General features: G+C 41.1%; 2 protein-coding genes across 6 annotated transcripts in view; one reads left to right on the forward strand and one right to left on the reverse strand.

Moving 5' to 3' along the window:
- LOC126419919 (39S ribosomal protein L44, mitochondrial) overlaps positions 1–5836 on the reverse strand; it is a 55390-nt gene extending 49554 nt beyond the window's left edge. The window contains exon 1 of one of the 2 annotated variants that reach the window (XM_050087200.1): positions 5679–5836. In XM_050087200.1, the coding sequence (XP_049943157.1) occupies positions 5679–5751 (73 nt within the window). In that variant the 5' untranslated portion in view covers positions 5752–5836. Of the gene's footprint in view, positions 1–5407; positions 5559–5678 lie in introns of those variants that run through there. The other variant, XM_050087201.1, reaches the window with a different exon arrangement.
- Positions 5837–5872: 36 nt separating this feature from the next.
- Positions 5873–24333, forward strand: part of LOC126419921 (zinc finger CCHC domain-containing protein 17-like) — a 63447-nt gene continuing 44986 nt past the window's right edge. For 2 of the 4 annotated variants that reach the window (XM_050087202.1, XM_050087205.1), the window contains exon 1: positions 5873–6209. In XM_050087202.1, the coding sequence (XP_049943159.1) occupies positions 6153–6209 (57 nt within the window). In that variant the 5' untranslated portion in view covers positions 5873–6152. The remainder of the gene's footprint in view (positions 6210–24333) is intronic. The other 2 variants (XM_050087203.1, XM_050087204.1) reach the window with 2 other exon arrangements.

Consider the following 24333-nt stretch of genomic DNA (forward strand, 5'->3'; position numbering starts at 1 on the left):
CTGATATGTCTAGATACAACTCTGACAGGTGATGCGTATGTATGCATCCTGCCTGATCACTTGCATCTATTCACGTCCATTGTGCAATCCGATGAACTTGGACAATCCCAGCAGGACAATGCGGCACCCCACATGTCTAGAATTGCCGCAGAATGGTTTCGGGAACACTCTTCCGACTTTAAACACTTCTGCTGGTCAGCAAACTCCCCAGACATGAACATTATTGAACATATCTGGGATGCCCTGCAACATGCCGTTCAGAAGAGATCTCCACCCCCTCATACACTTACAGATTTATGGACAGCCCAGTAGGATCCATGGTTTCAATTCCCTCCAGTACTACTGAAGATATTAGTCGAGTCCAAGCCGCGTTATGTTGCAGCACTTCTGCATGTTTGCAGCGGCCCTATAGGATATTAGGCAGGTGTACCAGTTTCTTTGGCTCTTCAGTGTATTCCTGGTTGTGTTCCAGAAGGATGAAGGATAAGTACACAATCTATGGCCCCTATGACTATGGGGAATCTCACAATTCCATAGAATTCCCTTTTGTTCCTTGATATATTATTTTGGTTCTGTGGCATGGACACAAAGTGGCTTTAAGGCAATTAAATGGTTAATCACACTGTTAAAAGATCTTTCAGCAGTAGTACAATGGGTGTTAATCAGATCCCATGCTACGAATTTGATAAGTACCAGTGGGAATGATCCACAGTGCACAAAGAAGTTTCAGCCTTGGAAACAGAACACTGCCTGTCATTACTATGCTGCAGTAACAGCTCCAGCATACTAAACTGTAACTCAAAAGATTCCTTATGTAACGCAAACAGCTGTTTCAAACCACTGTCATTCTACATTACAAATGGGTCTCTTTTCTCCATTACAACCCTAATTCTTGGCATGTCAACCTCTTCCTCCATCTCCATATATTATTTGCTGTCTAGGTATTCCATAGAATTTTATATTCAACATGCAGAAATTGAAGAATGCACCTTATTCTCTAACTTCACTTCTACTACTGCTTGGGGGTAAATTTTGGCCTTATTTCCTCCTCAAGTTACTAATGTGGTAGCACAGTCTTTGATGGTGCTCATGTTTGTACCTTACTGTGATGACATGAAGACTGCATACTCGCAGACAGTGGGCATTTTGAACACATCTCATGCGGTAGTAAACTGGGTGCATCATTGTAAAAAATCATCTGGTGTTTCTCACGAACTAGGTAACCGACTTCCATATCTCCTACATGTGCTGAACCTCACTCTGAAATATTGCTGTGTATTATTAGAACATCTTGTACATGAGTGCATACAGAGTTACAACAGCACATAGGTTGGTAAGAAGCGATTATGTACAGAGGGGTACAATGAATATATCACACAAGGAAGCTCAGAAACCACGTATGGATTCAGAATACAACAGGAGTATATTACTTCAGAATATTTAGAGGAGAAGAAGAAGGTAGAGTTGTAGGTAGTATTAAACAGGACACTGTACCCTAATTTACATATATGTGTGGTGTGGTGAATAGGATAGCGGACCTACAGAAAAAGGATGACCTATGTCTAAATGGGAATAACGGAAAAATTGTGCATATAGGGACATCACTGCTGCAGAAAGTTAAATTGTTGTCTGGGAGCATTTTTCTCAAGAAAAAAGGAGCATTTTGACAGTAGCTACAGAAGCCGGATACTGTTGGTTTCGAGGTATCCTCCAAAGTAGCAAAATAAATGAACATACCAACTTTGATGATTTAGTCTGTATGCTAAGTCAATAACTGAATAACAAAGATACAAGCATCTGAATAACAAAGATACAAGCATCCAGATGTTGTATGCTAGTCTACATGCATGGAACAATAAGTAATTAATAATAGAATGACCAACAACAAAAGGTTGTTAACTGTTCAAAACACTTAACTCCTTCAGTTTGGTAGCAGTCACATAAACAATAAATGCATTACTTACCTCCAAAAGCTCTAATGCATCTCACAAGTGTCTGACGAGGAAACTAGCCTAATAACAAGGGATATTTCGTTGCCTACACTGACTTAAGTAGGTTAATATGTAAATATAGCTTTGTATGTTTTGTATACTCTTCTTAGGAGCAGTAGTGATCTGGTTCTTAAAACTTTTGTACTAAGGGAACTTCTACACTTTTTGAGATAAGCAGCATGGGTGCATTTATAGGAATTTTTAAGGAAGGTTATTTGGATTTAGTGTATGTGGTAAAGCTCTGTACCACCAAAGGTGTAACATGCACCCAAGCAGCAACGGTGCTTTATTCAAAGTGCCTTAAAAGGATAATTAAGAGTTGATCCACACATGACATTATACTTATAATAACTAGAGTCCAGAACTTGTCCTAAACAAATAAAGAAGTGATAACTATGTCATCGGTCTTCTCTATGGTTACAACATACATATCCGTACGAGACTGAAACGAGAAGAAACCCAAACAGGGCGCCATGAGCAGCTATGTACGCAGGTACATAATAATAATAATAATAATAATAATAATAATAATGATTACGTAGTAGTGCCACCTGACATTTTTATAGGTTATGTACAATACATATTTATAGCTACTTAGGTTCATGTCCCATGGATTACTTTGCACAATAAATCTAATAATGTCGAACCAGTCATCTTACATTACAAATTAATTTGTAAATGTGGCCACATGCTGAACATTTTTTCTTAATGTATACAGATGTAAGTTAGTAATTCCTATTCACCACTTTTTACACACTACAACAACAGAAATTCTTCTACTGAATATGACGAGTTGTCAAGGAAACACTTTTTCAGTTTGTTTTCAGGCCTTACCTTTCTGTCTGCCAGAAATTTTATTTCACTGGGTCAGTAATCAAAATTTTTTGTAGCATCATTGCGCCTCTTTTTGTGCTAAAGAGAGTTTTAATATGAAATAGTGAATGTCATTTTTCCGGGTCAATTGAAGTGTCTGATTCTACTCCTGCTTTGACCTGTGACATGATGGTGGTGGTGTATGTGATGTCACTATGGTGCAGAGTTTTTAAATTTGTTTTGTTTGTAGATGTCATGTTGCTGTATTTTATCGGGCCCTCTAGTGATGGATTTGAATGTAGTTGTGCAGAAAGAAGCCTAATTTTTTTTACTGCTTTTTATTAGTTATGGATATGACAGTGAAGCTCACAAGTGTATCATTAGGTTCTAACATAGTTGACAATATGATGTCTGACATATAGTTTCTGCAGATGCTCGGTCTTATTGCTGAATATGTTGTCACATTTGTGGCAACAACATGAGGTTGACAAGAGTTCCAGTGTCTCGGACCAGGGACATGGGACATATTTTTTTTTGTGTGTGTGTGTGTGTGTGTGTGTGTGTGTGTGTGTTGGGATGAGGGGAGCACAACCTAGGTGGTATTGCCATAAGCTTTTGTTGGTAAGGAATTTTTGTTTTGGTTTTCTTCTATAGTAGTTTTGTGTTGCATATTTATAATTGGTCAGGTGTGTTTTAATTGCTGTAGTGTATAGGTATTCAGATTTTTGAGTTGTTGAGGTTTTGGTTCCACTTTTTGGAGTTGTAGGATCTGGTTTTTTTGGTATCCTTATATGTAGTTGAGTGATAGAGGTAAAGTTAAATGTCCAATTCCACTTTTTGGTGTTATAGATGTTGTTTTTTTTTTTTTTTTAGTTGAGCTGCATATCTCAAATCTAAAGGAAAATGTAGAATTCCTGTAGTTTTGTTGGTGTAGCAGGAAGTTGTAATTTCCATTTTTTTATAGTATTTGTTTTGGGATGGTGCAGTGTTGTTGTTGCTGTACACTCCCAATTTTCCATGGTTATAGAGTTAGTTTCATTTTATTTTTGGAGTGCAATGTTATTGTCTCATTTTTATTTTTGTCCACATTTGTTGGCATTTGTATGTAGTGATGTCATTATCATTTTGTGTACACTTGAAATAGCAGTTTCCATCATATTGATGGTGTCATTGGTCAAAGCAGAAAGGTGGAAACAGATGCTTCTGTAATGGTATTGTAATTACAAACATAAAAATTCCTCTTGAGCTATAGTGGATTATGTACAACAGACTGCCTGCTGCAAAATTATGCACCAAAATAATCTTTGGTGATATGTTTTTTGTCTAATAGATTTTTTTCTGAATTTATGCAAGAGTTTTAATTTTTGTAACAAAAAGTGTATTAAATATGTGAAGCACATTAAATACTGTACATGAAAATGACATCATGCTAAGCTACAGATAAATAAGTTTCCAAAGCCATTATTTCAATTTCAGATTCACTGGGCTCCCCAACAGTAAACAAAGTTGTAGTCTTCTAACATAGCCTATGGTTTGGGCTAGACTAATGATTTGTCAGTCACCATAAACAAGATTTCGGAGCAGAGGGGGACTAACATCACATGGGACATGCAAAGTACACTTTGCATCTCTTTATTCTACATACTGATAATTCCAAATGAAACAACATTGAAATTCCAAAAAAAAAAAAAAAAAATTAAGAAAATGACTTCTAGCACCGACTTTACAGATTATCCTAAAAAGCAGTGCATTACATACATTTCAGTACCTCTATGAGATATAGTAAATTCACATTTTCTGACAAACACATTCCCTGACCATGTACAAATTACCAAAATGGCAAAACTTTGTAAGACAGGTGTCAAATCAAATCTAGAAAACTACAGATACTCTCATTATCAGGCTCTGGGAGTATCACAAAAAAATAATGTATTACAGGTTACCAAAATTTTTCGACAAAAACAACAACCCTCTGATTACCTAAATTACCATCTAAGATCTACAAAATACCACACAAGTTGTAGCTACTTAGGAAAGACTTTGGAAAGGAATATGAAATTGTGGACCACGAAATACTGTAGGAAAAGTATCAGTGGGTTTTTCAGTTTTCCTAGCTTGCTTAGGCAAATGCTGAGATGGTCCTCCGGACAGGCAACAGCTGTGTCATCCCCATAAGCTCTCTGTCCTATTCTCTTAAAGCATGTTATGTATGATTTGTGTAATTTTTTGCCCAAGTATGGACACCTTTTTACCTCGACAAATACTATATAGGCCTAACTGTGATATGATCATTGGATGAAGGAACAAAAATAAATAAATCAGAGGCACTGTATTAAAATGGTTCATCTCCTCTTCACAGCTGGAACGGAAAAATAAAACATGATCTACAGGAAAATACATGGGCATATATCACAATCGAAAAAATATAAAGAGCGTGGCTTCACGATTAAAGGCATTTGCGTTCCATTTCTGGGGCCGGTATTCAAATTTGCGCATGGAGCTCTTCAGATCTATACTTCCCATACTTCTCCAACGTCCCTTCTGCCGAATGCATAGACTGTTCCTTTGAAAAGGCCACAGCTTATTTTTTCTCTCAGACTCACCCAATCTCAATATGTGGTTCGTCTTTAATGACATCGACAAAGCGTTCAACTCATATTTCTTGCTTTAAAGAGGACGTATCATGTATTACGGTAAAGTCACAAAAAGTGTCTTTACTGCCAATGTCCTGCACCGGAGGTTCTATCTTTTGTTTCTCTCTTACGTTTTATTGTTGACAGGTGACATCTCTTTCTTTATTACTTATGCAACCCTACGGCAAGAAAACTGAAAATCGGCACAATCAGGACAGAAGTGGCCTGCTTAAGAACTTACGCTGGGTTATTGCTAGTAGGTCGCCGTTTCGGAGAATATGATGCACAGACAGCAGTTTTCTTATAGCTGCCATACTTCAGTAATCACAACACAGTATGGACTTCGAAGAAATGTAAACAAGCCGCTCTGGGAACATAAAAACACTGAACTTTCGCAAAGATAACAGAGTAACAAAGTCAAACAATTGTCGTACAGCAAAGATGATACTGGACAAATGTAGTCATTTGCAAGAACAGCTGTAGTACGTACTGCCGCGAAACGTGAAATAGTAACAGTGTCGAATGTTGTTTATGTTTAAAATGGGAAAAGAACCGATATTAACAAATGGTACTTAAGAGTTTGTGCGATTTCTTCGAACTTAAATATAAAATTATTAATTTCGTCAGTAAATAATGTTAAAGAAATGAGGATAATACTAAAGATAGTACGGAATGAAAGGCTAAAATTGTAAAAATAACAAGTACCAAGTCAAACATGATGAAAAGTGATGAAAATGTGGATGAGCTTTTGAATACCATATTCTTGGGTGAGGTACGTATATACTTTTTTTTTGTCGGTGTGAACTCGTAATGTACTGGATATGCAATAAGTTTTCGCAATTAAATATGAGTAGGAAGATAATGTTTATTTTTGTGTTCATTTGATTTTTCAAGACGTAACCAAGACAAAAATCCATAGAAACTCATTCGTCGAAATCCACATTGTCAGATTAATGCCTTGGTCAGCTCTCAGTCAGCCACTAACTCAGTCACATCTCAACCTGAGCTAAACCTTGGACTACCCGACCAGTCAGTCTGTGACCACAGTTTGCATTTCAAAAAATTATATAGATGCAATAGAAATAGTGTGTCAATTTCGCTACTGTATGTGCATTTATGGTGTCTCATGCCTCATTGTTATGTTACCAAGTGAATGTAACATCTGGTAATGTTAGGTTTAGGTTGACGCGAGTGATTGCATAAATGGTTCTGTCATTAGTTTAATTCTGTCTTCACATTCCCTACACCGGAGTGGCATGTAGAGATCTGCTTGATTCCTCGCTTTAGGTGACACAGTCACGAGGGAACGTTCCATAGGAAATCAATATTAAGATGAGCAAACTTCAGGTACAATTTCTGAAGAAACATCATCTGCAAATCAGATAAAGATTTTTTACTGTAATTTTTCGTTATGAGTAATGTTTTTTTTGTTGTGAAAGACAATAAGTTATATTTCTTATAAATAACTTGTAAATTTGTTCTTGTTCTCCGCTGCGGTCGCAGGTTTGAATCCTGCCTCGGGCATGGATGTGTGTGATGTCCGTAGGTTAGTTAGGTTTAAGTAGTTCTAAGTTCTAGGGGACTGACAACCACAGATGTTAAGTTCCATAGTGATCAGAGCCATTTGAACCATTTTTTTTTGTTCTTGTTCTCACTATAGGCCACATTTTAATCAATCATTCTTTTATTAACAAGAGGTACTGAAAGTCTGATGCTATTATCAGTCTTTTTTTTTGAGAAAAGTGCCTCGGAAATTAAAAAAAAATGTGTTTTTGAGGAGAAGTGAATTTGTTTTACATACAAGAAACTAATGTCCATTACCATACAGATACACGGTTAAAACATTCCAGGACTGTATCTCTTCTCATTGCTTCAACATTGTTTTGGTTATTCCTAATTAGGCTACCACACCATAATAATTCTGAATCTTGCCTGTTTCAACCTTTGTTAGGAGGTCATTGGAAGCGTCTGATTCCATATGTCTGCTTTTACCCGTGGTGTGGTGTTTTTGAGTTGGTTGTATTGGTAGATGTCATGTTGTTTAATTCGATGGCGCTCTCCAGTGATAGATGTTGATGTGTTCAGTTTAATGTGCGGTAGTGTGTTCATTTGAGTCTTGGTTGTTGCTGTGGTAACTTGGGTTTATTTGAGTCTATAACTTGTAATTGGAAGTGTTTTCATTGTTTTCAGTGAGTTATGGGTTTTTCTCTCCTGAGTGTTTGGCATTTTTGTTAGGTGTGATTAGTTTGGTGTTTGTCATTGTGTGTGTGTGTGTGTGTGTGTGTGTGTGTGTGTGTGTGTGTGTGTGTGTGTGCGTGCGCACGCACATTATTTCAGTTCTGTTTTAATTGATCTGGTGAGTATGGGGTTTTTGGGTTTTGTGAGTTGAATAGGTGTGTGAAGTTTGTGTTTTTATTTATTCATTCATTTTATTTTTATGGTGTGCCAGTAGATATCGAGAGCTGCATTTGAGCTAGGCCTATATAGGTCAAGGTAGATGTCCAATTTCACTTTTTGGAGCTGTGGGTGTGGGTTTCTTGGTATTGAGGGTTTCATTTGAGCTGTATAAGTCAAGGGAAATGTTTGATTCTGCTTTTCAGAATTGCAGATATTGATTTTTTGGTATTGTATGCTTCATTTGAGCTTTGTAGGCAGAGTGAAGCGTACAATTGCTGTTGACTTTGTGGCTGTAGCATTATGTTGTAAGTTGAGAATTCTTTTTTAAAATATTTGTTTTGGGATGGTGTGGTGTTTTGTATTTTCATATGTTTAGCTTCGTTCTCACCCTAAACTTCCTGTTTACCACGGTTGTCTCATTAGTTTCATTTTATTGTTGGAGTGAGACATTCTTGTATCTTTTCTTTTTTTATGTGTTTGTAGTTGTAACATTATTGCCATTTTGTATACACTGCAAGTGGATGTTTCCACCATACTGATGAAGTCTATGTACAGGATCCATGGTGACAGTCGATGCTATTGTCGCATTAATTACAGGAAAACCATTGATCACGTTTGGTTCTCAGTATCTAAATAGAAACAGAGCAACTCATCATGCTCAAACATTGAGTCCGAGCGACTGGAAGGTGAGACAAGGCATTGGCACTGGCATGTTGTGCCTTCGGCTGCTAATTGATCTAATAGTGATAATGGGAGAGGAAGAGAGCCCATACTGTAAACGATGCACTGCCTTGTCGGATACAGAAGGTGAAGGGTTAAAAAGAGCAACCAAAGGCTTGTGATCCATAATTAAATGGAACTAAGAACCATACAAGAATAAATGAAATTTCTTGAGGGCGAACACAACCACTAAAGCCTGTTTTTCAATCTGAGAATATGGCTGCTGAGTAGAGTTAAAGTCTTAGAAGCGTGAACAATGTGTTGTTCAGTCCCGTCCACATATTTGTGAATCAACACCATGCCAAAAGCATGCTGCGAGACATCTGTAAGCGACAAGAGATGCTAATCTGGTGTGGAAGTGGTCTGACACAGGGCAGATTGAAACTGAGAACCAAATGCGATCAACTGTTTTCCTGTCATTAATGCCACGATAGCATTGACTGTCACCATGGATTCTGTACATAGTCACTTCCTCTCTTTTGTGCAGTTCCAGTGGCTGGAAAAACCCCTGGGCCATTTGACGGCATTCCTTTGTTACCTATGGGGGATGCTGCTCCCCAGCTTGCGATTCCTGCTTCCTGTTCTGCAGCTTCTGCATTTTGGTCATTGGGGGACCTCTTGCACCAAAGCTTTGGCTCGCTGACATGTGTATCCACCGTGCGTAGATGGAGACATCACACGACTTATCGCTGCTTGCGCACACTGTGTTCAGCAACAGGTGGCACTGCGGGTTGCTTTTTGCCCCAGGCCGATGCCACAGTGCCCTTGGGAGTGTCTACGTGCCGATTTTGCTGGACCCTTCCTAAATCACTACTGGCTCATTGTAGTGGATGACAATGCCATGTTCCCTACATGGTGCATTGTCCGTCCACATCCACGGTGGCCACTATTTCCGCTTTAAGAGTTTTGCAACTGAGGGACTTCGGTATACCATGGTTACCACTAAAGGCCCCCCATTTGTTTCTTGAGAATTTACTTCTGTTTGGACCCTCCTTCATCTGCTGCATCCGATACTGCATCCACCACTGTCACCAGCTCTATGATGGCCAGATACGCCTGTCTGGATTCGTGGTTTCAGCTGCTGGCTGAAATGGGCTCTTGCCATCGTTGTGTCACTGGGGCTGGTGCCTGAGCATTGTCTGCACTCCTGATGTGTGGACTCACATCACTTCGACCATCTACAGCCACGCACAGTGGGATCTTTTCTGGAGTGCCCCCCTCCCGCCAATGCCTGTCCCTGTGTCGCAGATGGTCCTGTCGTGTTGCAGCAGGAGTCACTGCCTGGCAAATCATTGTCTGAGATTTCTGCCCCCACCCCCACTCCTCAGCTGCCGTCATTTGTGCAGCTCCCGCTGCACCTGCTGCCGCAGCCGCCGTCGTATCCATGGCTGGGTCCTGTGTGGCCATTGCCTATGACACGCCCACTGACACCTCTGGCACCAACCACTGACCTCTACGAGGACATTGCTATGGAGATGCTGTCCCCAGTCATGCCCTGCAGCCTCAGACGAGAGGGGGAATGGTGCACCAAACAGCCCCCTCATCACTTCCACCCCTACTCACCATTGCCTGCCTGCCACATTCTACAGCAGCCACATTCATCGTGTGATGAAATGGATGTCAGCACAGTCATTGGTGTTTTCCGAGGCACGTAATCTCAGTGCCTTGAAATCAGTGCCTTTTTTTTTTTTACATCGGTACCATTGCTTTTTTTCAGTACTATTGCATTTTTTAGTAACAGTGTTTTTTTTTCGGTACCAGTGCTTTTTTTTCAGTACCAGTGCTTTTTTTTTCAGTACCATGCATTTTTTCTGTACCATGCATATTTTTCTGTGCGTGGTGTTTTCATGTATGCCATTTCCCACCCTTGGAAGGGAGGAATGATGTACATTCCAAGGTGGCACGTCCATACAGTTCTCATGCCTTCTTATAGAGATCACCTGGGTCCACCCCCTGCCACACTCTGGCGAGCCACTAAAGAAACAGTATTATTTAAAGTGACTGCAAATGAATACTCGGCCTTTTCTGTAATTGTATCACTGTTGTCCATTCGGTGTGTTTAGTGCTACACACAATGTATTCTTCATAGTACTCTATAAAGTACTATGTTCCATAAATCTACAATGGAAATTCCAGGTAGGAATATCAGCAATGTAGGAAAAGACAGATTGCTACTTACCATAAAGAAGACATGTCAAAAGTTGCAGACAGGCATAATTAAAGGACACTCACATACAGGTTTTGGCCATAGCCTTCGGCAGTAAAACACACACACACACACACACACACACTAAAGCAAGCAAGCATACCTCACGCACTCACAACTCCAGCATGATTCCGGCCCAAGATGCCGGGGTTGGTGGCCATAGATGTGTGAGGTGTGCTTGCTACTTTTGTGTGTGTGTGTGTGTGTGTGTGTGTGTGTTTTACTGATAGGGGCTGTAGCCAAAAGCTGTATGTGAGTGTCTTTTAATTGTGCCCATCCGCATCTTGATGTGTATTCTCTACGCTAAGTAGCAATCTGTGTGCCATAAGTCATGTTTGTTATTGCTATGATACATATATTCATTAATAGTGCCTCTGTGAAGAAACCTGCTGCTTCTGAATCAGCATTACAGATTTACCTGGACTGTAACAGGACTGTAATATGGAGGACATGGATAAAATCTCTTCACCTTGTCTTCTTGGCGAAGGGTCGTAATCATTACTAAAAGTAAAAGAGCATATATGGCCCAAAGTAGTACTTTAGTAACTTTTCTGATAGTCCCACTGACTGCACGGACAGAAAAGTCCATACCAAATCAAGCCGCTGCTTGAAGTTGCTCTAGGTCTTTCTTCGGGGCATCCAATTTCTATATGCAAGCCAGCTGCCTTGCTTCTTTGGTCCTTGTGATGAGAGATTTCACATAGTCAGTCTGAGTAGCATCCATTTGACATCAGCATGTGTGGAAAGCATACCTGCCAATGACTTGTTTAAGCATCTGGGAGGATATTTTTCTGTAAATGGTAAGGCAGCTTTCATCCTTTGGGTGATGTTACAACATGAAGTTACCTCCAATACTAGTCTCAAGTGGAAACATTTTCCATGATCACAGATCACCCATGCTCCAAAATGGTGTCTTCTACAAGGACCTCTGCAATTTTTTGGGGTAACATTTTCGGAGGAACAGCAATCTTGTAAGCCATGTTAATGTACAGTTTCAGTGACTGGGGGGTTGCTGACTGTTCCGGACATTTTCAACTTTAGCAGATGGTGCTGTTCTGAAGATGATCTAACACTAGGCTGAGACCGGTCATTTTAAATAAAGTAACCATTATGATCTAAACATTTTTTCAATAATTTTATAATGAATGATTTACCAAATAACTATGTCTGGAACTTATTTATGGCCAAACCAACTGCAAGGCTCTCTTTAATGGTTGTAGAGTGGGTCATCTCAGACTTGAAGAGTACTATGGAAGCCTAAGCTGTTACCTTTTCAACACCTCCCTGAATTTGTACTAGAACTGACCCTATTCCAACACTGCTAGCATTGGCAATGGTGCCATGACTTGATAAGATATTAGTGCCTGCTTAAGGGCAAGGAAAGATCTTTCCTGCACTTTGTTCCGTGAATATTTGGCATTTCCCTGCAGTAGTTCTAGTAAGGGATGTGCCTTGGTGCAGAAATCCTTTATGTATCACCTGTAGTACAACCAATTCAAAGAACGTTTCTCACACCATGAATATGTCGAGAAGTTGGAAAATCAGTTACTGCCCTTTATTTTCTCTGGATTGGGACAGACTCTTATTGCCATCCACTACACGCCTAAGGATTTTTATTCCTTTGATGCCTGCAGTCTGAATACACATCAACACAATTGTCAGACAGCCTAGATGTATTTAAAATGTCTCCAAGAAAATGATAGTGTCCCTCAAATAGCAATTACATGTCATTCACTTAAGATGTTGATGCTGGATGTCAATCATATGTTCAAAGGTGGCTGGAGCCTTACGGAGTTCAAATGGTGTGACCTTAAATTCATAGAGGCTGCGAGCAGCTGTGAAGCAATCTTTTCCCAGTCAGCCTTGTCAACTTTGATTTGCCAGCAGCCTGATGCTTATCCATAGTGGAGAAATTTTTTGTTGCTTTCGAACAGTCTAGGGTGTCATCAATATGCGGCAATGGATTTTCGTGATTTTGTTCAGTCATTGGTGCTCAATGTAGAAATGCCATGTGCCATCATTGTTTTTCACCAAGACCACAGAAGAGACCAAGAACTTTATGAAAGTTCAGTGATGTCATCTTGCAGCATCTTCTCCATTTCCTCCTGTGTTATGCATTGTTCAGCTGGAAATGCCCTATAAGAGCACTGGCTTTCTGGTGGTTCATCCCCATTGTTGATATGGTGTGGGCCAACTGGTCTGTCTTTTCTCCAGCCAAATTTGAAAGCACCTTAACACCTGACAGAGAATGACTAACCTAGCCAACATTATTCCTCGATCAGGACAGATCCTACTGGCAGGTCAGTCGTAGCTTCCCACCTCAAGAAGCTCAGCGTTCGTTTGCTGGGGCTGGCTTGGTGACCTGGGTTTCCTAAGCCAAGGACTGGCGAGCACAACCAGTCCTCTGTAACTGTAAGCTCTGGGCATGCAGTGTCCCAGGAATTGAGGCACTTGGCTTATTTGCCTGAATCACAAGGATGATAAAAACCTCTGCAAAAATACCCTCAATCTCAAACTGTGATGAGATGCACGACTGGCAACCTCTGAGGAACCTGCTGTACCTCAGTTGTATAAGGCTTACCCAGGCGAGGGTGGCTCTGTCTAGGTGGACTTTTATTTTGCTCCTCTTGGGACTGAGATGAAACCCTTATACTTATTAAACTGATGAACTCCCTGATGGGTGTACCACTGATGGGTATCAACATCCAACTTTGCAAAAGGTCTTGTGTAGCAGTCCTCCTGACTCAGGAGTTACTCAGAGTACTTCCATTCACAGTAGCAGAATGCATGCTGCTGGTCAGAAAGTGTTTTCAATAGTTCAGAGGAAAAGCAGTAGCTTTGCAAAGTTTCGCCTAGAGTCTGCTATAGATTGCTGTAGGATTGACACTTCGGCAGGAGCATATGGAGGTGTAGAACAAGGTTGCCACGACCTGCATGGAACGCACACACAATCTTACATTTCATTCAGCTTGTGCAAACAGGCAAACTATTTACTTTATAAATATGGAAATTGCATCCATGTGTTCTGGAAGAGTTACACTACAGTTTCATTTTAGTTTAATTTGTGGCAACAAATTATTAAGACAATATAATGACACTTTAAAAATGTGCATTTTTTTAAAGACTTTACTGAATTTTCTACATGTGGGAACTTTTTTGATATTAAAGTTAAATGGATACATTATGTGAATGAAATCTTAAGAATACTTCATATTTTCAAAACCATAACTCTGTCAGAGATCCCTAATGTGATAAAGTCTGAGTTAAAAGACAATGGTCCACTCACATGTCAATTACTAATCAGGCCCCCATACAGTTTCAACATGAGAAACAGATGTCTATAATTTTGACTTAATATTTGTGACCGAGGGCTTATTTGTTCCAAGATGTCTATAGATTTGTAATGAAACTGTTATTAATTTTTCTGATCCACCTGTTTAATTCTAATACAACAAAAATAAGATTAACCGTGTTTATCATGGTGGGAAACCATATCTTAAATATACCAATTTCTATTGTTTAGAAAGAACAACAGCAATACAAATAACAGGACCTCTGTATTACAGCAGTTATATCATAAACAGTAGTATTTATTTTGTGTTATAAAATTTCCAAGCTTAGAGTGATATAATTTTGTTATGTAGGTACTTAAAGATGTAAACAGCTCCCGCCAAACATATAGCTGAATCCACCTGTTTTCCATTTGTACGGGAATATTGGAAATACTTCACCAATGCCACTATTGTTAGTGGGATGGATTCTGTCATTGTCATCATTTAATGAAATTATCATCTCTTCCATTGAATTTTCCAAAAGAGCTTCATTGTCATGCTCTTTTCATTATGGTCTGCATATGTCTGACGGCACTCTTCCTGTCTTCAACAGGATGTTCCTGACAAGTTCTCTTGTGAGTGCTTTGACTGCAGAGAAGGTAAATTTATTATTATTCCTGAGAACATAACTTTTAAGTTTGGCCCATATTAATTCTGTAATTTTATTGGGTTGAATTGGCAGTGGTAACGTGGTAGCCTAATGACAGTATGCCCATGTTTTTCTGCCAATTTGTTGATTTTGTATAGGGGGAACTGCGGCTTATGGAGAGATATTTTTTCCACCAAGCTCCACCTTTTTAAGGTCATCACTGACATTGACATTATGACACTGAAGCCAGTCAATCATTGCTTCCTTTTGGTTTGCCATGGTAGGTGCCTTGTCAGCAAGTGAATGGTAAGGAGCATTATCTAGAACAACTGTTGATGGTTTTCCAACATTTGGTATTTGTGAATTTTTGAACCACTTTGTAAATGTAACATGTTTAATTTCTTATTGATAATCTCCAATTTTCTTTTATTTAAAAAGCAGGAGACAGTTCGGGAGAAAACCCCGTGAGGTGCCTCCTGCATGAAGAAGAATAAGTGCCCCCCCCCCCCACCACCACCACCACCAGAGAGCATTGTCAGTGTTCCTTTAGTTGTCATCTGTCCAATCCTGCTTGACAATGTGGTGACCAAAATTACCCACATTTCATCAAGTCATGCTACTTCGTCGATATTTGTACGTTGGGTGTCCCTTAAAAATCAGCATGCCCATGCAGCTATGTGCTCCCTCTCCATCACAGTTTACAACCATATACAAGGATTGTACCAAAAGTAAGGTTCCCAATGAGCTACAGCCTCGAGGGAAGGTGGTAGGCTAAATCCGACAACAGTGCCGTGCGCAGTAGTTCCTCCACTCTTGAGCCTGCCCATCTGCAATCCGCTACGTCACTCAATGTTGGCTTGGCAGCAGTCAGAGATGGAAGTGCTGATTGCCGCTCCCGCCAAGTGCAAGGTTCAAGCAGTACTCCGGTTTTGCCATGCAAAGAAGTTACCACCCATGGAGATTCATTGGCAACTGACTGAGGTTTATGGTGAAGAGTGCAGGTCTGTCAGCACATCCGCAAATGTTGCAGGGCTTTTGCTGAGTGTCCGATGGAAGTTCACAATGAAGAACGGAGTGGAAGACCACCGTTGTCCAGAAGATCAACAGTGAGCTCCTCAAAGATTGGAGGGTCACTGTCTGTGAACTTGTTGAATGCATTCCTGAATCTTCCCATGGCACAGTTGAAAGAACTTTAACATAAACATTGGGTTGTCACAAGGTGTGCTCGCTGGGTCCCTCGGATGCTGAGTAATGGACACAAGAAGCAACGCCTTGACAGTGCTTGCAAGTTTCTTCAACTATGTGAGGGGGGGGGGGGGGGGGAGGCAACAGGGAGAAGTTGTTGGACTCTAATGTCACAGGAGATGAAACGTGAGTGTTCATTACACCCCCAAAACAAAACAACAATTGTTAGTGGTGTCACTCCAGTTCACCGCCACCAAAGAAATTCAAGAAAACGCAGTCGGCAGGAAAGGTTATGGCGACTGTGTCTTGGGATTGGAAGGGGGTACTCCTCATTGATTTCATGCAACCTGGGATGACAATAAACTCAGATAGATATTGTGAAACATTGACCAAACTCTGGCGAGCAATCCAGAATCACCGGAGAGGATGACTGACGGAGGGAGTAGTGCTTCCTCACTTCAATGCTCGACCCCACATCGCTCGTCAAACACAGGAGATTTTGAAGAAATTTGGGTGGACTATTATGCCCCTTCCCCCATACAGCCTAGACTTAGACCCCAGCTTCCCCAAGCTAAAGGAACACTTGGTGGCAAATGCTTCAAGAACGATGATGAAGTCCGATCAGAGGTCACATGCTTCCTCAATAGGTTGACCGGAGACTTCTTCAACTTAAGAATACAAAGCTGGAGCACCGTCTTCAAAAGTGTGTCGAAAAAAAAATGGAGACTATGCTGAAAAATAGGCAAAAGTGTGAGTTTTCAATAATGTATAAATTAATAACAATAAACAATGTCTTCTATTTGTAAAAAATATGGGAACCTTACTTTTGGTACAACCCTCGTAAATGCCCATAGTGATACACAAGGTTGTGTAAAAGAGTGGACAGGGATGTGCAACAGTCTTGAAAACGTCTTGATTCTTTAAGTATGACCAATAACTTCCTGAGCGTCAGATGTTCCTTCCTGCGATGATAATCATAAACATGAAGACAAATCGCATCCTCTGCAAACAATTAGATTTTGCTAATTCACGTACCGATATGATTTTTTCCAGGCCTGTTAAGTTTTGATGGTTGTTCAGTTTTCTTTTCTTTGTCAAACATTTCCTTCCAAATCTTCAGGACAGTGTTTTCGTTTATATTCAAATGTGCAGTAGTTCTGTTGATCACATTGCAACGGAAAGCAGTAGGCTGCATGGACTTACTTCCCAGTGACATCGTTCAGTACCATACAACAAATAACAGAAACAACAAATAATGGTAACAACAAATAATGGTAACAACAAATAAAAGAATAACTCTTACAACTGTAAAAATGGAAACACAGGAAGTCACAGGGCGCAACGATCACACAGATCAGCAAGCTAAGGGCAGCTGCAGGTAGTATGGTATTGGCGGAAAGTGACCAGGGCCTGCCATGTGGGCTTCCCTCCCTACCACTTCTGTCCTTGGCATCTAAAGTAATTTTGGACAGGCTATAGTTCTACATTCAGAAGGGTTTACAGCCAATTGCTGACAGTAAAATCTGTCAAACGATTCTGCAATTGGGGTATTGGTCAAAACTTCTAGTTCCCAAGAAGCAACAAGCCTCCAGAAAGCTAAATATCTTGGGGATATGGAATCGACAAGGGGCTACATAATGGCTTGAACTACAGTAAAGGTGTTGCATCATGCAGACATTTGGTGCATATTCCCAATGAGGTACTGGAAGTCGAGTGGACTCAAGAAGGTATCATCAAGGTGCAAAACATAATTAAAAGGGTAGACAGTGAGCTGGTCAAATCAAACTCCTTAATCCTCACTGTCAACAGTACGGAATTTCCAGTGTATGTCAAGGCTGGTTTCCTTCACTTAAAATGTGGCCTTTTATCTCCAACCAGGGTACTCATGGTGTAGGCGTACCGTCTTTGATTCATAATCAAAACGTCTTCGGTCCCGGGTTCGATCCCCGCCACTGCCTAAATTTTGATAAATAATCAGCATTGACGGCCGAAGACTTCCGGCATAAGAAGTCAGCCTCATTCTGCCAACGACCTTGTCAAAGAGGGCGGAGGGGCAGATAGAGGTTCAGGGCACTCTCTTGTCTTAGGGGTGGGAAATTGCCCCTAAAGGCGGAAGAATCAGCAATGATCAACGATGTGAGGATGCAGAAGGCAATGGAAACCACTGCATTAAAGACAAGTAACGTGTATCCACAGGACATGTGGCCTGTAATTGAAGAAGTGTTATGATGATCTCTCCTTTGGCAAAAGATTCCGGAATAGTCCCCCATTCAGATCTCCGGGAGGGGACTGCCAAGGGGGAGGTTACCATGAGAAAAAGATTGAGTAATCTACAAAAGGATAACGTTCTACGAGTCAGGGCATGGAATGTCAGAAGCTTGAACGTGGTAGAGAAACTAGAACATCTGAAAAGGGAAATGTAAAGGCTCAGTCTAGATATAGTAGGGGTCAGTGAAGTGAAGTGGAAGGAAGACAAGGATTTCTGGTCAGATGAGTATCGGGTAATATCAACAGCAGCAGAAAATGGTATAACAGGTGTAGGATTCGTTATGAATAGGAAGGTAGGGCAGAGGATGTGTTACTGTGAACAGTTCAGTGACCGGGTTGTTCTAATCAGAATCGACAGCAGACCAACACCGACAATGATAGTTCAGGTATACATGCCGACGTTGCAAGTTGAAGATGAACAGATAGAGAAAGTGTATGAGGATATTGAAAGGGTAATGCAGTATGTAAAGGAGGACGAAAATCTAATAGTCATGGGTGACTGGAATGCAGTTGTAGGGGAAGGAGTAGAAGAAAAGGTTACAGGAGAATATGGGGTTGGGACAAGGAATGAAAGAGATTACATCATGGTCAGACAGAGATTCCGAAATCAGATACTGGATTGTAAGGGGTGCCCAGGAGCAGATATAGACTCAGATCACAATATAGTAGTGATGAAGAGTAGGCTGAAGTTCAAGACATTAGTCAGGAAGAATCAGTACGCAAAGAAGTGGGATACGGAAGTACTAAGGAATGACAAAATAAGTTTGAAGTTTCTAACGCTATAGATACAGCAATAAGGAATAGCGCAGTAGGCAGTACAGTTGAAGAGGAATGGACACCTCTAAAAAGGGCCATAACAGAAGTTGGGAAGGAAAACATAGGTACAAAGAAGGTAGCTGTGAAGAAACCATGGGTAACAGAAGAAATACTTCAGTTGATTGATGAAAGGAGGAAGTACAAACATGTTCCGGGAAAATCAGGAATACAGAAATACAAGTTGCTGAGGAATGAAATAAATAGGAAGTGCAGGGAAGCTAAGACGAAATGGCTGCAGGAAAAATGTGAAGACATCGAAAAAGGTATGATTGTCGGAAGGACAGACTCAGCATACAGGAAAGTCAAAACAACCTTTGGTGACATTAAAAGCAACGGTGGTAACATTAAGGGTGCAACGGGACTTCCACTGTTAAATGCAGAGGAGAGAGCAGATAGGTGGAAAGGATACATTGAAAGCCTCTATGAGGGTGAAGATTTGTCTGATGTGATAGAAGAAGAAACAGGAGTCGATTTAGAAGAGATAGGGGATCCAGCATTAGAATCGGAATTTAAAAGAGCTTCGGAGGACTTACGGTCAAATAAGGCAGAAGGGATAGATAACATTCCATCAGAATTTCTAAAATCATTGGGGGAAGTGGCAACAAAACGACTATTCACATTGGTGTGTAGAATATGAGTCTGGCGATATACCATCTGACTTTCGGAAAAGCATCATCCACACAATTCTAAAGACGGCAAGAGCTGACAAGTGCGAGAATTATTGCACAATCAGCTTAACAGCTCATGCATCGAAGCTGCTTACAAGAATAATATACAGAAGAATGGAAAAGAAAATTGAGAATGCGCTAGGTGACGATCAGTTTGGCTTTAGGAAAAGTAAAGGGACGAGAGAGGCAATTCTGACGTTACGGCTAATAATGGAAGCAAGGCTAAAGAAAAATCAAGACACTTTCATTGGATTTGTCGACCTGGAAAAAGCGTTCGACAATATAAAATGGTGCAAGCTGTTCGAGATTCTGAAAAAAGTAGGGGTAAGCTATAGAGAAGACGGGTCTTATACAATATGTACAACAACCAAGAGGGAATAATAAGAGTGGACGATCAAGAACGAAGTGCTCGTATTAAGAACGGTGTAAGACAAGGCTGTAGCCTTTCACCCCTAGTCTTCAATCTGTACATCGAGGAAGCAATGATGGAAATAAAAGAAACGTTCAGGAGTGGAATTAAAATACAAGGTGAAAGGATATCAATGATACGATTCGCTGATGACATTGCTATCCTGAGTGAAAGTGAAGAAGAATTAAATGATCTGCTGAACGGAATGAACAGTCTAATGAGTACACAGTATGGTTTGAGAGTAAATCGGAGAAAGACGAAGGTAATGAGAAGTAGTAGAAATGAGAACAGCGAGAAACTTAACATCAGGATTGATGGTCACGAAGTCAATGAAGTTAAGGAATTCTGCTACCTAGGCAGTAAAATAACCAATGACGGACGGAGCAAGGAGGACATCAAAAGCAGACTCGCTATGGCAAAAAAGGCATTTCTGGCCAAGAGAAGTCTACTAATATCAAATACCGGCCTTAATTTGAGTAAGAAATTTCTGAGGATGTACGTCTGGAGTACAGCATTGTATGGTAGTGAAACATGGACTGTGGGAAAACCGGAACAGAAGAGAATCGAAGCATTTGAGATGTGGTGCTATAGACGAATGTTGAAAATTAGGTGGACTGATAAGGTAAGGAATGAGGAGGTTCTACGCAGAATCGGAGAGGAAAGGAATATGTGGAAAACACTGATAAGGAGAAGGGACAGGATGATAGGACATCTGCTAAGACATGAGGGAATGACTTCCATGGTACTAGAGGGAGCTGTAGAGGGCAAAAACTGTAGAGGAAGACAGAGATTGGAATATGTCAAGCAAATAATTGAGGACGTAGGTTGCAAGTGCTACTCTGAGATGAAGAGGTTAGCACAGGAAAGGAATTCGTGGCGGGCCGCATCAAACCAGTCAGTAGACTGATGACAAAAAAAAAATCTCCAATCCAATGCACTGCTTTAAATGCAAGCACTTTGGGTACATTAATCTAGCATATAAGGAAGAAACAACTTGCAGGGAATGTGGGAAAGCCACTCACAAAGGAGTCATTTGTTCAGCTCCTCTGAAGTGTGAAAATTCGTTTGGGCTTCCTCCTTTCTGGAGAAGGGACTGCAGCATCTACCTTGAAGAAAGTAAAGTATGGGAGCTGAAAATAAACAAGTGTATCCTGTGTGATTGTGGTGAGGCCAAAAAGATGTATAAATTCATGCAGCCTTCCACATTCACTACTTCTTTCGCTTCAACTCGTGGAAAGTGTATTCCAAAAGCCGATGTCTCTACATAAATGGAAGTTGCTAGTGTTCGCACTACTACTGTTATTTTTAAGTCCATTTGTAAAGATGCTGTTATGTTGGAGCCCATAACTTCCTTTAGAACATCAGAAAAAGGCACAGTTGCCAGTGGTGGTGAGCTCCCAGCACTCTCAGAGGCAGAGTCTGATAAACAGATCAGCACTGTCACTATTGTTGCATGTTACAAAGCCTCCCAGCCAAAATCCAAATGAAAAACTTCAGTGGCAGACAAATACAGGCACTAAACCATCAGACTATGTCAGTGGACTTCGACCTCACAGTTCTAAAGATTCTGCTTCGAAGCCAGTGGAATAAGTAGTCTGTCTGGGGCAACCATCCTGCCCCAAGACTGAGCCTACACCTGTTGCAGGCTCCCACCATGGCAGAGAGACAAGGTGAAAATACAATCCACTCGTTATATGACTCCCATACATCAGTGGAACATCAGTAGGTTTGGAATGAATGTGGAGTAACTGAAATCCTAGCACAGGTACGCCCCCTGTGCTTGTGTTTACAAAAAAACTAATTTTAAAGCTTTTTACCCCCTTATGCTATGGGGCTATACCCTCTACTGCAAGAGTGGCCTGATTGAAGAAAGGGCCAAGGGAGGTATCGCTGTGTTGTCAGTAACAGATACCATCCTCTGATCTATCTCTGGTTACTGACTTGCAAATAGTTGCTGTTGATTACCATCTGCTGTCTATTTACTACTACAGAGGGCGATAAATTCTGAGTCTCTCAGAGATCTTTTAGAACAACTTACCTGCCTATTTCCCCAATGGGAGACTTCAATACGATAATGTATTAAGGGTCTCAAACTCTATTTGCCCCAGGGGTCAAGTGTATAGAGGATGTATTGGATGACAATGTTTGGCTTTAGGAAAGGTAAAAGCATGAAAGATGCAATGCTGACATTGCAGTTGATAATGGAAGCAGGACTAGAGAAGAAACAAGACATATTCATAGGATTTGTCGACATGGAAAAAGTGTTCGACAATGTAAAGTAGTGCAAGACGTTTGAAATTCTGAGAAAAATAGGGGTCAGCTATTTGGAAAGATAGGTAATATACAATATGTACGAGAGCCAAGACAGACATTTTTGCTCAACCAACTATGGAATACCATTTCTCCAGTCATCATCGAGCAACAAGGCCATTTGGGATCTGCGTGAAGCATGTGCTATAGTCACTTCGTGAGGGACAAGTACAGACCAAATCCGGGGTTATAACTGACTGTCTCCCTGATCACTGCAGAGGTCAAGGTAATTTTAGATTCTGTGGAGTCCAGGAGAGGTTGCACTCCTGCATATGTCTTTCATGTGATATTTTCTGAGTTTAAATGAGCACCACAAGTAAGCTGTATTCAGGGGTGAGTCTAAACAAGGGAATTCCATTGGCTGCTGTGTTGTTATTCCTGATCTGTTCTCCAGAAACAGTTATCTCAAGACTTCACTGTCTTCAGTGCTGAATTATACATGATCTTGAGGGCACTGGAGCAGATGAGATGTGTCATGCCTGCTAAATTCCCTATCTGTTCTGGCTTCCTGGGTGCCCTTGACTCTCTACTACACCTTTACCCAACAGATAAAGTAGTCCAGGATATCCAGGATGTCCTCTACTTACAAAGGCTAGGGAAAGCGGTGTGTTTCTGCTGCATGCAAGGACACATTTGTATTAAGGGGAACAAAATGGTGGATGTAGTCACGATCCACAGTTCATTCAGTTTGTCATCCTCCAACATGGTATTGCCCCATGGTTGAGGTACAGAGTCGTGGACAGGTGGGAAGAAGAGTGGCTGGAAGTGACAGACAATAAACTGTGCCTGCTAAAGTCCGCAACTCAGCCATGGCATACTTCCTACTGGCCATGCAGACAGGATGAGGTCACTCTCACTCATCTTCAAGTAGGACACAGTCCCCTGACTCCTGGCTTCTTGCTATGGTAAGAGGACCCTCCTGTGTGTTGTGCTTATGGCGCACATCCATGATGCTCCACATTTTAGTAGACTGTATTTTGAATACTAGCAAGAGTGCAACAGCTCATTTCGTGACTAATTACGAGGGCAGTTCAATAAGTAATGCAACACATTTTTTTTCTGAAACAGGGGTTGTTTTATTCAGCATTGAAATACACCAGGTTATTCCCCAATCTTTTAGCTACACAACACTATTTTTCAACGTAATCTCCATTCAATGCTACGGCCTTACGCCACCTTGAAATGAGGGCCTGTATGCCTGCATGGTACCATTCCACTGGTCGATGTCGGAGCCAACGTCGTACTGCATCAATAACTTCTTCATCATCCGCGTAGTGCCTCCCATGGATTGCGTCCTTCATTGGGCCAAACATATGGAAATCCGACGGTGCGAGATCGGGGCTGTTGGGTGCATGAGGAAGAATAGTCCACGGAAGTTTTGTGAGCTCCTCTCGGGTGCGAAGACTTGTGTGAGGTCTTGCGTTGTCATGAAGAAGGAGAAGTTCGTTCAGATTTTTGTGCCTACGAACACGCTGAAGTCGTTTCTTCAATTTCTGAAGAGTAGCACAATACACTTCAGAGTTGATCGTTTGGCCATGGGGAAGGACATCGAACAGAATAACCCCTTCAGAGTCCCAGAAGACTGTAACCATGACTTTACCGGTTGAGGGTATGGCTTTAAACTTTTTCTTGGTAGGGGAGTGGGTGTGGCGCCACTCCATTGATTGTTGTTTTGTTTCAGGTTCGAAGTGATGAACCCATGTTTCATCGCCTGTAACAATCTTTGACAAGAAATTGTCACCCTCAGCCACATGACGAGCAAGCAATTCCGCACAGATGGTTCTCCTTTGCCCTTTATGGTGTTCGGTTAGACAACGAGGGACCCAGCGGGAACAAACCTTTGAATATCCCAACTGGTGAACAATTGTGACAGCACTACCAACAGAGATGTCAAGTTGAGCACTGAGTTGTTTGATGGTGATCCGTCGATCATCTCGAACGAGTGTGTTCGCACGCTCCGCCATTGCAGGAGTCACAGCTGTGCACGGCCGGCCCG

Source organism: Schistocerca serialis, chromosome 9, assembly GCF_023864345.2.
Source record: "Schistocerca serialis cubense isolate TAMUIC-IGC-003099 chromosome 9, iqSchSeri2.2, whole genome shotgun sequence".
Lineage (NCBI taxonomy): Eukaryota > Metazoa > Arthropoda > Insecta > Orthoptera > Acrididae > Schistocerca > Schistocerca serialis.